The sequence below is a fragment of the Grampus griseus genome, assembly GCF_964374135.1.
Source record: "Grampus griseus genome assembly, chromosome: 6".
Taxonomy (NCBI): Eukaryota; Metazoa; Chordata; class Mammalia; order Artiodactyla; family Delphinidae; genus Grampus; species Grampus griseus.
The window spans coordinates 69,660,666-69,674,435 of record NC_139000.1 but is presented as its reverse complement, the minus strand read 5'-3'; the positions used below and the strand labels follow the sequence as shown (position 1 = coordinate 69,674,435).

General features: G+C 41.6%; 1 protein-coding gene and 1 pseudogene across 2 annotated transcripts; both read left to right on the top strand.

Moving 5' to 3' along the window:
• Positions 1-1,051: 1,051 nt before the first annotated feature.
• On the top strand, positions 1,052-1,597 carry LOC309824403 (interferon alpha-4-like; the record flags this gene model as incomplete). The annotated part of the gene is made up of 1 exon (XM_082657286.1): positions 1,052-1,597. One exon carries the CDS (start codon positions 1,052-1,054, stop codon positions 1,595-1,597), a length of 546 nt encoding a protein of 181 aa, XP_082513412.1.
• Positions 1,598-11,521: 9,924 nt separating this feature from the next.
• LOC309824342 (interferon omega-1-like) lies at positions 11,522-12,204 on the top strand (annotated as a pseudogene). Its single transcript has one exon. The product of its transcript is annotated as an interferon omega-1-like (transcript).
• Positions 12,205-13,770: the final 1,566 nt, after the last annotated feature.

Sequence of the window (13,770 nt, the reverse complement as noted above, 5' to 3'; positions counted from 1 at the left end):
TAAGGTTCCCTCTTCAGCACTCAGCACCGTGAAAATGAAGGGGGTTTTTCGCACTACTATATCAGTATAAAATTGCTCCGTGAGAACCCGACCCACTCCCTCTCGTGCTGCCCAAACCGCGGAACCTGCAACTCTCCGACGTGGGCGTTTCCCTAACACATCCGATCAAAAGACATCCTGTGCCCTCTTGCGACCGCGTAGAGAAGCGTGCTGTTCCCGGTTCCAGGGAAGGTTCTATGATATTTTATTGTTTAATTCTACTAAAGTTGTTCAACACATCCATAATTATGGCAAGTGATAAACAAAAAAAAATGTTGATAATATCTGATGAATATCTAGCAGCCAGTGAAATTAAAAATTATTTTCTGATATGAAGCAAAATTTAAACTACCGAAAAATAAATATTAAGAAAATAATTTAAGATTTTCAATGATTTTGAGCAATTTTAAATTATTTTTAAGTATATCTATACTTTGGTATTATTATAAAGTATTTATATAAAACTTATATGGATATGTAATTTGATATATTACTATTTATATAAGTAAATATCCTACCTCAAAAATCATTCTGCAAACTTAGTCATAAGTTATAACAAAATTCAATAGCTTTTCCACTTAATTTATAGCTTTCAATTTTATGTCATTCTTAACCCTGCATAGAATACAAACAGTAAGCTTTGCACTTTCTCTGTCTACATATAAAGTAAATATACCCATGAAGTACAAAACTAGACACACAGTATATCTGTGTTATCAAAATTTCATGCTGGGGGCAATTAGGAAAAAACCTATCTAAAAAGGATCTGTGGGCAGGAGAAGAGGCAAAAATGGGGAAAAAAAAGGTTGAGAAATGTTGTCCTAACCCATCTGGAGAGTGCAAAATGAAAAGCAAAAACAGAAGTAGAAAGTTAGAGGGAACATTCAGAAAATGGAAACCAATTCGCTCCCATTTAAGACCCAGGCCTGAAGGAAGGTCTTCAGAGAACCTAGAGAGCAGGGTTCACAGAGTCCCCACCTCAGCCAGGCCGGCAGCATCTGCAGGGTCCCCGATGGCCCCAACTTTGTCCTTACTCCTGGCCCTGGTGCTGCTCAGCTGCAACTCCAACTGCTCTCTGGGCTGCGACCTGCCTCAGACCCACAGCCTGGCTAACACGAGGGCCCTGATGCTCCTGCAACAAATGAGGAGAATCTCCCCCTTCTCCTGCCTGAAGGACAGAAATGACTTTGGATTCCCCCAGGAGGTGTTTGGAGGCAACCAGTTCCAGAAGGCTCAAGCCATCGCTGTCGTCCATGAGATGATCCAGCAGACCTTCCAGCTCTTCAGCACAGAGGGCTCGGCTGCCGCTTGGGATGAGACCCTCCTGGACAAGTTCTGCACTGCACTTTATCAGCAGCTCACTGACCTGCAAGCCTGTCTGATGCAGGAGGCGGGGCTGGAAGGGACTCCCCTGCTGAAGGAGGACTCCATCCTGGCTGTGAGGAAATACTTCCACAGAATCACTGTCTATCTGCAAGAGAAGAAGTACAGCCCTTGTGCCTGGGAGATTGTCAGAGCAGAAGTCATGAGATCCTTCTCTTCATCAACGAACTTGTAAGACAGACTCAGGAGGAAGGAATGACACACACCTGGTTCAACACCGAAATGATTCTCACTGCCTAACAAGACCATACTTCCACCTGTGCTGCCATGTCAAAGACTCTCATTTCTGCTCTCATCATGCCCTGAATTGAATTAATTTGTCAAGTGTTTTCAGGAATATTAAGCAACATGATGTTCTACTCTACAGGCACTCGTCCCTCATAGATGCCCATGCTGATCTATCTACTTACTTATCTACTTAAATATTTATTTATCTATTTTAATATTTATTTCACTATTTATAAAGATTTAAATTATTTTTATTTACATAATATTATGTGCATGTATACAATGTGGTTAAGAGAATAAATATATACTTTGTATTAACTCAGTTTATGAGTTTTCTTTGTGCATTAAATTCTTACTAGAGAAAACTTCCTGTTTTGATTTTTTTCTTTAAAAAAGAAACACCAAGGGGCTTCCCTGGTGGCGCAGTGGTTGAGAGTCCGCCTGCCAATGCAGGGGACACAGGTTTGTGCCCCGGTCCGGGAAAATCCCACATGCCGCGGAGCGGCTGGGCCCGTGAGCCATGGCCGCTGAGCCTGCGCGTCCGGAGCCTGTGCTCCGCAATGGGAGAGGCCAAAACAGTGAGAGGCCCGCGTACCACTAAAAAAAAAAAAAAAAAAAGAAAGAAACACCAAGCCTGAATGTGCAACCTGATGAAAGAATGTATGTTACAATTCCTTGACCCATCATTACGATTTTCACGTAAGAAATAAAAATAGACTTCTTCTACCAGGTCGTGGGTTGCCCTCAGGACCTAGAGGTGAACATAACTAATCCAATTCTGCTTTGGGTAACTTTGATTTTTTTTTTAAAGGAAAATAACCTAAAAACAATAATCAGTTAATACAGGGACTTCCTTGGTGGTGTAGTGTTTAAGACTCTGCTCTCCCAATACAGGGGGCCCGGATTCCATCCCTGATCAGGGAACTAGATCCTGCATGCCACAAGTAAGAGCCCACATGCCGCAAACAACTAAAAGATCCTGAATGCTGCAACCAAAGATCCCGAATATCGCGATGAAGATCCTGCACGCAGCAATGAAGATCCCGTGTACCACAACTAACACCTGCCACAGCCAAATAAATAAATAAATAAAATTTAAAAATCAGTTAACTCACAATTAAATTTAATTATTTTTAAAATAGTACTAATTTGTAGTAGAAATTAATATCGGTTAAATTTAGTGCTACAGTGAGAAGGTGGGAAAATGGAATTCCCCCAGCAGCAGGTGGATCATGTCATGCGAGGATATAGAAATTAAAGCAGTAGATATTACCTATAGTTAACTAGTAGACATTTCAGTGCAAATGTTCATTGGATACTGGAGATGGCAATTTATAAGCAATTCCATGAAGTGTAAAGCATGGAACAGAAGAAGTGATCAAACAGGAGGAGAGTATCACATGAGAAAAGGACTGAAAATTGAATCCTATGACCTTAACGTTAAAAGTGAGGGAACGCTACAAAGGAAAGCAAGGGGAATGGCCATATGTTAACAGGACAAGAGAGAAAAGTGAGAAGACCATGTTTGAAAGACTGGAACTGCTTAGAAGATTCAATGCATTCGTGAAAACATAGATGGAAAGTGCTCCTACATTGGGAAAAGAGATGGCATTGGCCACTTAGTGACAGCTTGTTTGGTAGAATTAATCAGCAGAAACCATAGTGGAGAAGGTGGAAGGATGAATAAGAGAAGGGAATGACAATATATACAGAAAATAGGTTTGAGATATTTGCCGTCTGAATTGGAGGAGAGACATAGGGTGGAACCTAGAATGGATGTGGATTATTTTTTTCTCTGCATTGTTTTCCTTTTTTGAACTATTTTTTGCTTCTGAAGAGATTTCATGGATTTGATGTACTGAAAACTCATATCAATGTTCAAGATTTGATTTACTTTAAATCCTGACATTTAATCACTTACAGTGATAATGTATCATTATTTTGATGAATATGATGTTGAATGTCAGTAAGCTGCTCTGCGCTTGAAACCATCCACTACAAGGGAAACAGATAGAACTGACCTTAGTGAGAGCTGATTTGCTGAAATTAATCAGCAGAACCCATTCTGGAGCAAGTGGAAGGGTAACAAGAGAAGAACTCCCATTGTCATTATTTCACCTGGGGAGTCACTTTACTTCTTTCACTCTCATCATAGTCAGATTTGCATTTGTTTTCCTTTTACCTCAGTACATCAAATGCGAGGACAGCTTTCCAAGAAAGTTGAATGGAGAAGCAAATCAATGATGTATTGCACATTATGGAAAATCATGGTATGGGCCCTTTATGTTTCCATTTTTGCTTCCCTCTTAAGATACTCAACTCAAGATGAAAAAGGAAGTAATTCAGTAGTAGCAAGACAACCCCTGCCCAGAAAAATACTAAATGAAAAAGAACGTATAACATTACAAAGACTCTGACACCAGAAAAGCAGAGAAGGCTAATTGTATCTAGCATCCTATGCCCTACATTTTTACCACGCTACGTCTTCACTGTGAGATGGAGAATGATAAACCAAGAGGCTCAGTAGAAATGTACTGAATCATCTAATGATGCTTAATAATTACTTCAATATAAGGCTCTGACGCGAGGTCACTAGAAGCTTCTGATGGGAGGTCTAATGGAAAATCTAAGAATACTCTTTGTTAATAATTATTTGGAATAATTATTATGAACTCTGTACTAATGATAAAATGGTGAACAAGATATAGACCTGTCACCTATGGTGGTTACTTGTCAAATAGGTCTAATAAATCTATTTTCAAGAAGACCAATCCCAAAGGATAAGCCAGCTTGGCTGATATGGAAAATAAAGAGGGCAGAAACAGAGCCCAGGACTAGAAGTAAACACAGCCAACCTCGTAGCAAGATAAATGTAACTCCTCACCCTAAAGGCCAATTTACCTCAGTTCCTTTTACCCCATACATCATGTTCAACTTTCAACAGAAACTTACCATACTAAAAGGTGAAAAACACAGTTTGAAGAGACAGAGCAAGTATCAGAACTAGACTCATATACAGTAGAGATTTAGAAATGATCAGACCAGGAGTCAAAATGATAGTGATTAAAGTGCAAAGGGCTCTCATGAAGTCATCTATTTATTATTCTACTAAATGTCAGTCATACTATGTATGGTATTTAAAATAGTTTTGTTCATATAATACCATGTTCAACTTTATAGTGTATTCAGTATAATAAAATATGCTTACCTCTATATTGTTTCAAATTATTTTCTTGTTTAATTTATGAAACTCTCCCCCAGATGACATTTGGATTTTTTTATTCTTACAAAAAGAAGTAGCTTTAATTTGCAAGGCATACTGAAACATGGATGATAAATTCTACTCATCATTCTCATCATTCATTTATTTCAGTGGTTTATATTTTATTTTATTTTTTTAAATTTTATTTATTGTTCACCGTGCTGGGTCTTTGTTGCTGTGCGCAGGCTTTCTCTAGTTGTGGCGAGCAGGGGCTACTCTTCGTTGTGATGCGCGGGCTTCTCATTGCGATGGCTTCTCTTGTTGTGGAGCACGGGCTCTAGGCGTGCGGGTTTCAGTAGTTGCGGCACGTGGGCTCAGTAGTTGTGGTGCACAGGCTCAGTAGTTGTGGCTCGCGGGCTCTAGAGCGCAGGCTCAGTAGTTGTGACCCACAAGCTTAGTGGCTCCGCGGCATGTGGGATCTTCCCGGACCAGGGATCGAACCCGTTTCCCCTGCAATGGCAGGCGGATTCTTAACCACTGCACCAGCAGGGAAGTTCCAGGTTATATTTTAAAACTTCATATTTCTATATCAGATATATGATAGTTCTGAGAATACAGAGGTGAAAAAAGAGAATGCCAAACCTATTCTTCTGGAGAGTTCAGTTTGGAAGAGATAAAAGATATAAAAACAGTAATCATGCTAAATTATTTCAGTTAAGTTTCCTATTACAATGAGAGATAGGGAAAAGGGGATTCTCTCACCAGAATCTGGAATGAGGCATCTCAAGAAGGGGAGAAAGCACATGGACTCCATAAAGTGGCCAAGAAACATCTAAAGACAGACTTCCCATTGGAAGCAGCATATGTGGATGTCGTTCCTTAGGAGTAGAGTGTAGAACGAGATGACGACCGAAAGCTCATGAGGACCTTCAACTTTTAAGAGTGAGAAAGAGGAGAGTCTGAAGAGGGCACAAAGGTGGAGTAGCCAGTGCACCTAGGAGTCAAGCAGGGAAAAATGATCTTCAGAAAGCACCAAAGAAGCAAACAAAGAGCTTGAGAATTACAGAGGATGGAAGTTAAATAATTATTTATATGTGATATGGGTTTCTGCATTGAGTCTAGATTCTGCCAGGACACACGTGTGATGCTGGGGAATCACTTAACTTCCCTGAGCCTCAGTTTCCTCAAATATAAAGTCGGGAAAATATTCCTAGAGTTGTATTGAATATTAGACCAACCAGAACATTTAAGAGCACTTAGCAGAGTATCATCCACAGAGTGAGGGCTAAACAGGTAGTGTGTTGTTTCCTATATTTTTCATATAGGTCTAAATGGGAATAATGAATTCTCCTCCCCCTCTCTCTGTCACTGACTGCAGAACAATGACAGCCTAAAAAACAGAACTGGGAGAAAGCGTGTCATCAATTGTATGTAATTTTACATACAATAATATACATATATGGTACATATATATGAATACATAGTATAAAATATACCATATATCTATCTGCTGATTCTGATACATGGCACAATTCCCCTTCCCCTCTGTTTTCCTGGATCCCATTCTTTCACTAAAATATCACAATCATTCAGTTCCTCCCAGTGTAGAAATCCATAGTGTACTTTCCCCATTCACTCTGCATTAAGCTGTACTGCCCATTCATACCGCTGTTTCCTTCTCCATTAGGGTTTCTGGCTGTCAATTTCCCCTTAAGACTACAAAGCCACCAATGGAAAGCAGAAGCTGAGTGAAAGTTCTAGGTTTGTCAGAAACTCTCATATGACTCCACGCTCTCCGCCTGCCAAGCACTGCAGGTCCAGACTGTCCAGACTCCCAGAGAAACACAGTAAATAGATGGTACCCTGCCCAACACTGAACAGTGGTGGAGAATCCAGGAGCTCACCTGTGCCTCTATTTGCACACTTCCACGTGCTGACTGCACTAGGAGGAACTCACCTGGTTCAGGACTCTTATTTGCTCAAAAAGCCCAAAGCGCAGGAAACATGGAGTTGAAAGGCAGCAGCAGCTTGAGAACTTGGAAGGAGAACAGAGATGTTTAAAGCGTTCACTGGAACAGCGGCAGGTCCTCAGGACATGGAAGAACACAGATCAGCTGCACCGAGGCAAGTGCTTCTCCAGAACATTCCTTTTCAGAGAAGAAAAGAATGAGGTGCATGCGATAGCACAGAGTTCTCCCATAAGGATGTGGCCACTAGCAGTGTCCCCAGCACTGATACCACAGCAGCCTGCGGAGTCTTGGAAGGGACGAGGGTTACCTCAGTGCCAGCTGCAAACTTGTTTTGTCCTTAGGACCCAGCAAGTAATCACAGAGCAGGGAAGGATATTCCTGGGGACAATGCAATCCAAGGAATTTCTTACATTCCATCATGATGTCTTTGCCCCTTTGAAAGACAAACAAAATAAAACATGCTTGAATAGAAGGGACACAGGCAGGGATTTTAATATATTTAGCAACAACTGGGGTAGAGCCTTTCCAGCAGGGCAGGTATCAGTAACATGCACACTGGAAGGTCACAATTTCTAAAAGCAACAAAGAGCTAAGTGGAAATTCATTTATTTAATTTAGGCACTTTGGAAAGAGGACACTGATGGATCAATCATCTTTCTATTCTTTCCAGTTGGTGCATACAGCACTGAGTAGGTACTTTTAAAGTCAGAAGGACATTTAGAGGTTTGGAAACCTTCCTAAGGATTAGGGTCCTAAAACAAGCAGAAACCATTCCTATATTACTGCTAAAAATATCATTTTATTAACAAATGAGTTTTTAAATAATATTTTTATTTCAATTCTTCAGTATTATGATGTTTTAATGGGCTGAGGCTAGAAATTTAAAGAAAGACAACTATACAAGGCCATGAAGGTGACTCTGGAGTTCAAGCCAGACTCTCCCTGCTAAGGAGCCCATTAAAAACCTTCACTGCTTCTGTCTAAGAAGCGCGTATGCTCTTCCGTCTTGGTCATACATAAGGCCTCTTCGGTACCCACATCTTAACCAACAGTTGGAACAATAAAGAGTAGAGATTCTTATTTGGACTCTATCAGTAAACAGATGGATGTCCAGCCTGGACTGTAGGTGAGAAATGGAGGTGTCTTCATTGAGATTGAGAACAGCAGGCTGACCTGAGGAGGTCTCCTGGGAAATCAGTGAGGTCCTTGTTGACTGGAAACAAACGACAACATAAGAGCTGGGAGTTCAGTTTTTGGGAGGACTTACTGAGGACTATAGCCTGGAGGACAGCCTCTCAGTCAGCTCTGACGAACGGCTCCAAGGACAGAATGGGGATGTCAGTATATATGTGATTGTGGTGAAGAGGATACGTGCAATCAAGGACACATCTTGGGAGAAGGTTGCTGCTAGTCATGAGGAGCATTTGTCACTATTAATGCTTTTAGTGCTTTTCTAAGTATGAGAAGTTGCAAAAAATTGAATTCATAGAATTTCTCAGGAAATTATCTAACTACCTGCAGTCCTATTCTGTCAGTTTTCCCAGAGCAGAGAGTGCCCCATTCCTGATCTCTACCCTGAACTCCTGTCAGGGCGTGTTGGGGTAAGGGACTGCTGTGGCTAATGACTTTATTCTTGTAGAACCAGATGGTGAGTGACTTTTTAGTTGTCATCCTGAAGGAGAAACGTCAGAGTTCACATGGCTAGAAATTGTTAGGTGCTTTTTTTTTTTCTTAAACTCACAAGAAAACTCAAGCGTTAAAAATACGTAGATTCCAGGGGTCAGCTCTTCTAGGGTTAATAAAGTTATTTTACCATATTTCATTGAAGAAATCACTCACGAAATCTTACACTTGGCAGTGCGTGGCTTGTGTGATCTCAGTTCCCTCACCGGGGATTGAATCGGGGCCACGGCAGTGAGAGTGCCGGATCTTAACCACGAGGCCACTAGGAAACTTCCTTTTTTTTCAATAGGCAGAAAAATCTATTCCCTTCTAACTACTTAATAGTGATTTTGTCTATTTTGATTAGAACTTAAAGTCAGTTCAGTGGACTCAGACCACACCTCATGTAGCCCTACAAAACCACAGACAGTAACCCTTTGGCATCTTAAGTGGAATAAGGGTCCTTTGTCATCTCACTGTCCTCTGTCTGCTTATTTCGTTGGTTCCTAAATATCATGTTCATGTGCAGTCTTCACTTTCTTTAATGGGTGCTTTCAGACAAATCATTGTAAGCACCCTAAGGTTTGCCCTTGTATCTTGGGTACATTTGGAACAGTTCATTCGTCCAGATTTATATTTCTCTCCAGTTGTATAAGTGAATTGGATCCAATAGGGTTATTGAGAGTGTTGAGTTAATTTCTTTTTCTATTTTCTGGCTGTGCCATGGGACATGCGAGATCTTAGTTCCCCGACCAGGGATCGAACCTGTGCCCCCAGAAGTGGAAGCTCGGTGTCTTAACTACTGGACTGCCAGGGAAGTCGCTAAATTTTAAAGAACTTAGAAAGTGGCTAGTCCATTAGTAGCAAGCAATAAAATTCAGTTCTTACTTTTTAATATCACGATTCCTATTAACCAGATAAGATCAGGATCTTTTGGAATCATCTAATTCCCTTCCTTTAATTCTAGTTTTCTTAAAGTACCCTTCTCATTGCCTGAATGCATTTATCACCTAGACGGATGCTCAGCAAGACGGATCTTGCTGATCCTCCCAGACAGGGTTAGTGTTCTAGCAATTGGGGTTCTGGTTGCCAGTCACTTGTGAGCTGGTGGGTGTGACTTCTTCCTTCTCTCCTCAAAACTGATCATTCATGGATTAAATGAAAGAAAAATGAGGGAGCTGGTCTTGCGAAGCTGAAGGCCGTCAACTGACCCAGGACTTGGTCTTTTCTGAGCTTCTGGCAGAAGCAACCATGTTCCTGTCTTTCTGTTTTTCACATTGGCCTCATCCTTCTCCTCTGACGTAGCCTATTCTACAACTGTGCTGCACTCAAGTTAGCTAAATTAGAATCCGGCATTGTGTCAGGGGGAAATCACTTCCCTTCTTTCACATTCATGACATTCAGACTCACATTTGTTTTCTTTATGCCCACAAGACAGCTGTCGACTTTTACTTTCTAGGACAGTTGCAGTGATAAACAAAAAATCTAAAGTTTGAAAATGATAGAGACTGGAGCCCCTTTGCCTTTCTTTACCTCCCTTTATTGTTCTTACCTCATCATGAATTAGAACTAATGCAGGAGCAGCGAGACAAATGTTGTCCAATAAGTCACTAAGTGAATAAAAGTGACAAAAACTTTAAATGAAAAATTACACATAAGTAAAGGAAAGAAGGCGATTTCTCTCTGACCTAATCCTGGGCCTCGCTGCCCTGCATTCTCAGAGGGAGACAGAGACAGAGGAAGGGAGAAGCCCACTGGCATCAACTGACTGAATGAACAACTGAACCTCACTGGTTTCTGTGACATAAGCTTTAACGAGAGACAACACCGTCGCTGAATTCTCTGCCCCCAGCTCAGAAACTTTGAGCATAACAAGTGTTGACTAGTTTTAGTAAAAGAGTTGAATAATAAAATTTGTATTTGGCAAAATAAAAATTATGTTTCTACTCAGGGTAAAATGATTAGAATTGGGTAACTCCTCCACCACCTTAGAGAAAACACACTTTTGCTCTCAGCATCTGAGGGCTGCTGACACTTCTGATACCTGAGGACATGGGTCAGGAGGGGAGGAGGTCACCACTGAGGACTAGGGTCCTTCACACAAACACTCCGGGGGCAAGGGTGAGGGTCCTGGAAGATGAATTATTTTCCCAACAAATAAACAAGCCCCTCCACAGATAGGAGATTGTAAAGTCCTCGGGATGTGGTGAGCCTGCCCTCAGGGTGGGAGTCCAGGTTAGGAAGGGGACTCTGTCACTCTAGAGGAGAGGGTGTAACTACATGTGATCTCTCCCTTGTGACTGAGGTGCTGCTGGGGAAATACAATTGTCTTGGAATTAGGATCTCCACACCCATATTCTCCTGAAAAGAACCAGGATTCCTGGTGGGGGTACTGGCCCAGCCTGTGGAGGACTATAGGTCTCCAGTAAGAAAATGGTGGAAAGAAAGGACAATATCTATAATAGTCCTCACCTCGTGGTCCCCTGAAGCATGACCACATGGACGTGAAGGAACATGTTCTAGAAGGAAAGGAAACATGGGAGAAGCTCATGGACTCATAATAATCAGCCTCTTCTCTAAATCAAACACTAAACAAAACCCATCTTTTGTTTCAAACAGCTTATGCCAGAGTGATCTGGTAAATCCCTAAGCAAATACAGAAAGCATACGGCTGAGAGAGCCTGCCTTCCTAGGTAAAGTAAGAGGTAAAAATGGAACCTAAGATCAGGGCTAAAAATTTCTTCCTGGAACAGAGAAGACCAACATTTATGCATGAAAGAGATATAGGATGTGCGTATTTACAAACCTACATCACTTCTGACTTTAAGACGAAAACCTTTCTCATTTCATTAATAAATAGCCATTTGGATGGGCACATCTGAAATTACTGGGAAAATTAAACTTCTTGCAAAATTAATAGTTTAGAATGATGACATCTTCATAGACCATACTGAGAAGATATAAGTGAAAATCAAAAAAAGGAAGTAAAAGGGTATAGAAATGTTTAGAAAATGAAAATTACTGTGTTCCCTATTTAATGGCCTTGCTTAGAAAGAATGTCATCACAGAACCTACCGCCAAGGTTCCCCCGGACGCCCTCTCAGCCAGGCCAGCAGCAGCCTCATTTGCCCCATGGCCTTCGTGCTCTCTCTACTGACCGCCCTGGTGGTGTTCAGCTACGGCCCTGGTGGATCTCTGGGCTGCGACCTGTCTCAGAACCACGTGCGGATTAGCAGGAAGAACTTCATGCTTCTGGGCCAGATGCGGAGAATCTCCCCTCGCTTCTGTCTGAAGGACAGAAAAGACTTCGGTTTCCCCCAGGACATGGTGGATGGCAGCCAGCTCCCGAAGGCCCAGGCCACCTCTGTCCTCCACGAGATGCTCCAGCAGGTCTTCCGCCTCTTCCACACAGAGCGCTCCCCTGCCACCTGGGACACCTCCCTCCTGGACAAACTCCGCACTGGACTCCATCAGCAGCTGGAGGACCTGGACGCCTGCTTGGTGCAGGCGATGGGAGATGAAGAAACTGCCCTGGGAGTGACGGGCCCTACACTGGCCGTGAAGAGGTACTTCCAGGGAATCCACCTCTACCTGAAAGAGAAGAAATACAGTGACTGTGCCTGGGAACTTGTCAGAGTGGAAATCATGAGATCCTTGTCTTCATCAACCAACTTGCAAGAAAGGATAAGAATTATGCATGGAGACCTGGGGTCACCTTGAAATGATTCTCATTGACTAAGATGCCCTATCACCCTTGCACACATGTCTTTAGTCATTTCAGAAGGCTCTTATTTCAACTTTAATCACAGAATTTATTGTATTAATTCAGCTACTACTTTGTCAGTAGTGATAAGCAAGTATATGTTAAATTTATTCAGCTTCAGGGGCATCAGTTCCTAAGCAATGACTACCCTGTTATTTATTTATTCTGTTTATTTGTTTATTTATTTATTTATGTATCTTATTTTTATATTTTCATATCAATATATTTATACTTACATTGTATTAAAATTTAGAAAATATTCACCTTTCCATTTCATTAAATTTGCATTTTGTTTTATTTATTAAATTCTTATGAGAGAAAACTTCTTGAGTTTTTTAAGTTCTGAAACCTACATTCTTATCTTTTTCTGTGTAAATTTATTTCAGACTAGTATTGGTCCATTTTGTCCTTTGGAACAGTCCTACCACTTTCATTTCAGGAAATGCTTGTCAAAAGGTGGCATTCCATGGAATTGAGGGAAGTCCTGGAAATTATGGAGAATGGTTAGTCCTGATGTCATAGGTGTAACTGATTTATACCACCAGGAAAGAGTGGTCGGTGCAAATACCTGTGGGAAGGAGTCATCTCCTCGAGGGAAGCTGGTGACATATGGTGTTGACTGGCCAATCCTGGCACCTTCCTCTCACCTTCTCCCCGGTCCTGCTTTACTGAACCATTCATCCCTTACACATAACTTCAGTCCCTCCACCTCACTGACCAACTACACAGCTGCTCTGGTTCTGTGCAGGTTTCCAGCTTCAAGGTTTCTGTTAGAGTGAAAGCCACAGGAAGAGCGCACAAGTGAAAGGAGAGTTCTAGGATTTTCAAAACCTCTATGAGAAGGAGCCAGGGTTCATGGCACTGGATCCCAGCTCTGCTATTAATAGCAGTGTGACCTTGACAAATAACACAATCACTAAGCTCCCTAGTTTCCTCATCTTTAATATGGGGACAATAGTAGTATTTTTTCATAGGATTATTCTCAGGATTCAATGAGTAAATATACACAAGGGGCATAAAAGTGTGTCTGTCAGAAATAATCAGGACTGTTAGAGTCACAGAGTGGCTACTATCGGGGAGGAGAAGGAGAGCTGCTCTGAGGTAGCAACTGGAAAGCAACATAAGAAACATGCTAGGTCCTGGGCAAAATCTATTACGTTTAACTTGGGTGCTAGTTTCACAGTGTATTCAGTGTGTGAAATTTCCCTGTGCTGCATGTTGAAGATACTTGCAATTTCTGTGTATTATACTTCTTTTTTTTCAAAACAATTTATTTATTTATTTATTTATTTACATTTTATTTTTGGCTGCATTGGGTCTTTGTTGTGGCAATTGGGGGCTAATCTTCCTTGCGGTGCGCAGGCTTCTCATTGCGGTGGCTTCTCTTGTCACGAAGCATGGACTCTAGGCACGCAGGCTTCAGTAGTTGTGGCACACAGGCTTAGTTGCTCCGCGGGATGTGGGATCTTCCCGAACCACGGCTTGAACTCGTGTCCCCTGCATTGGCAGGCGGATTCTTAACC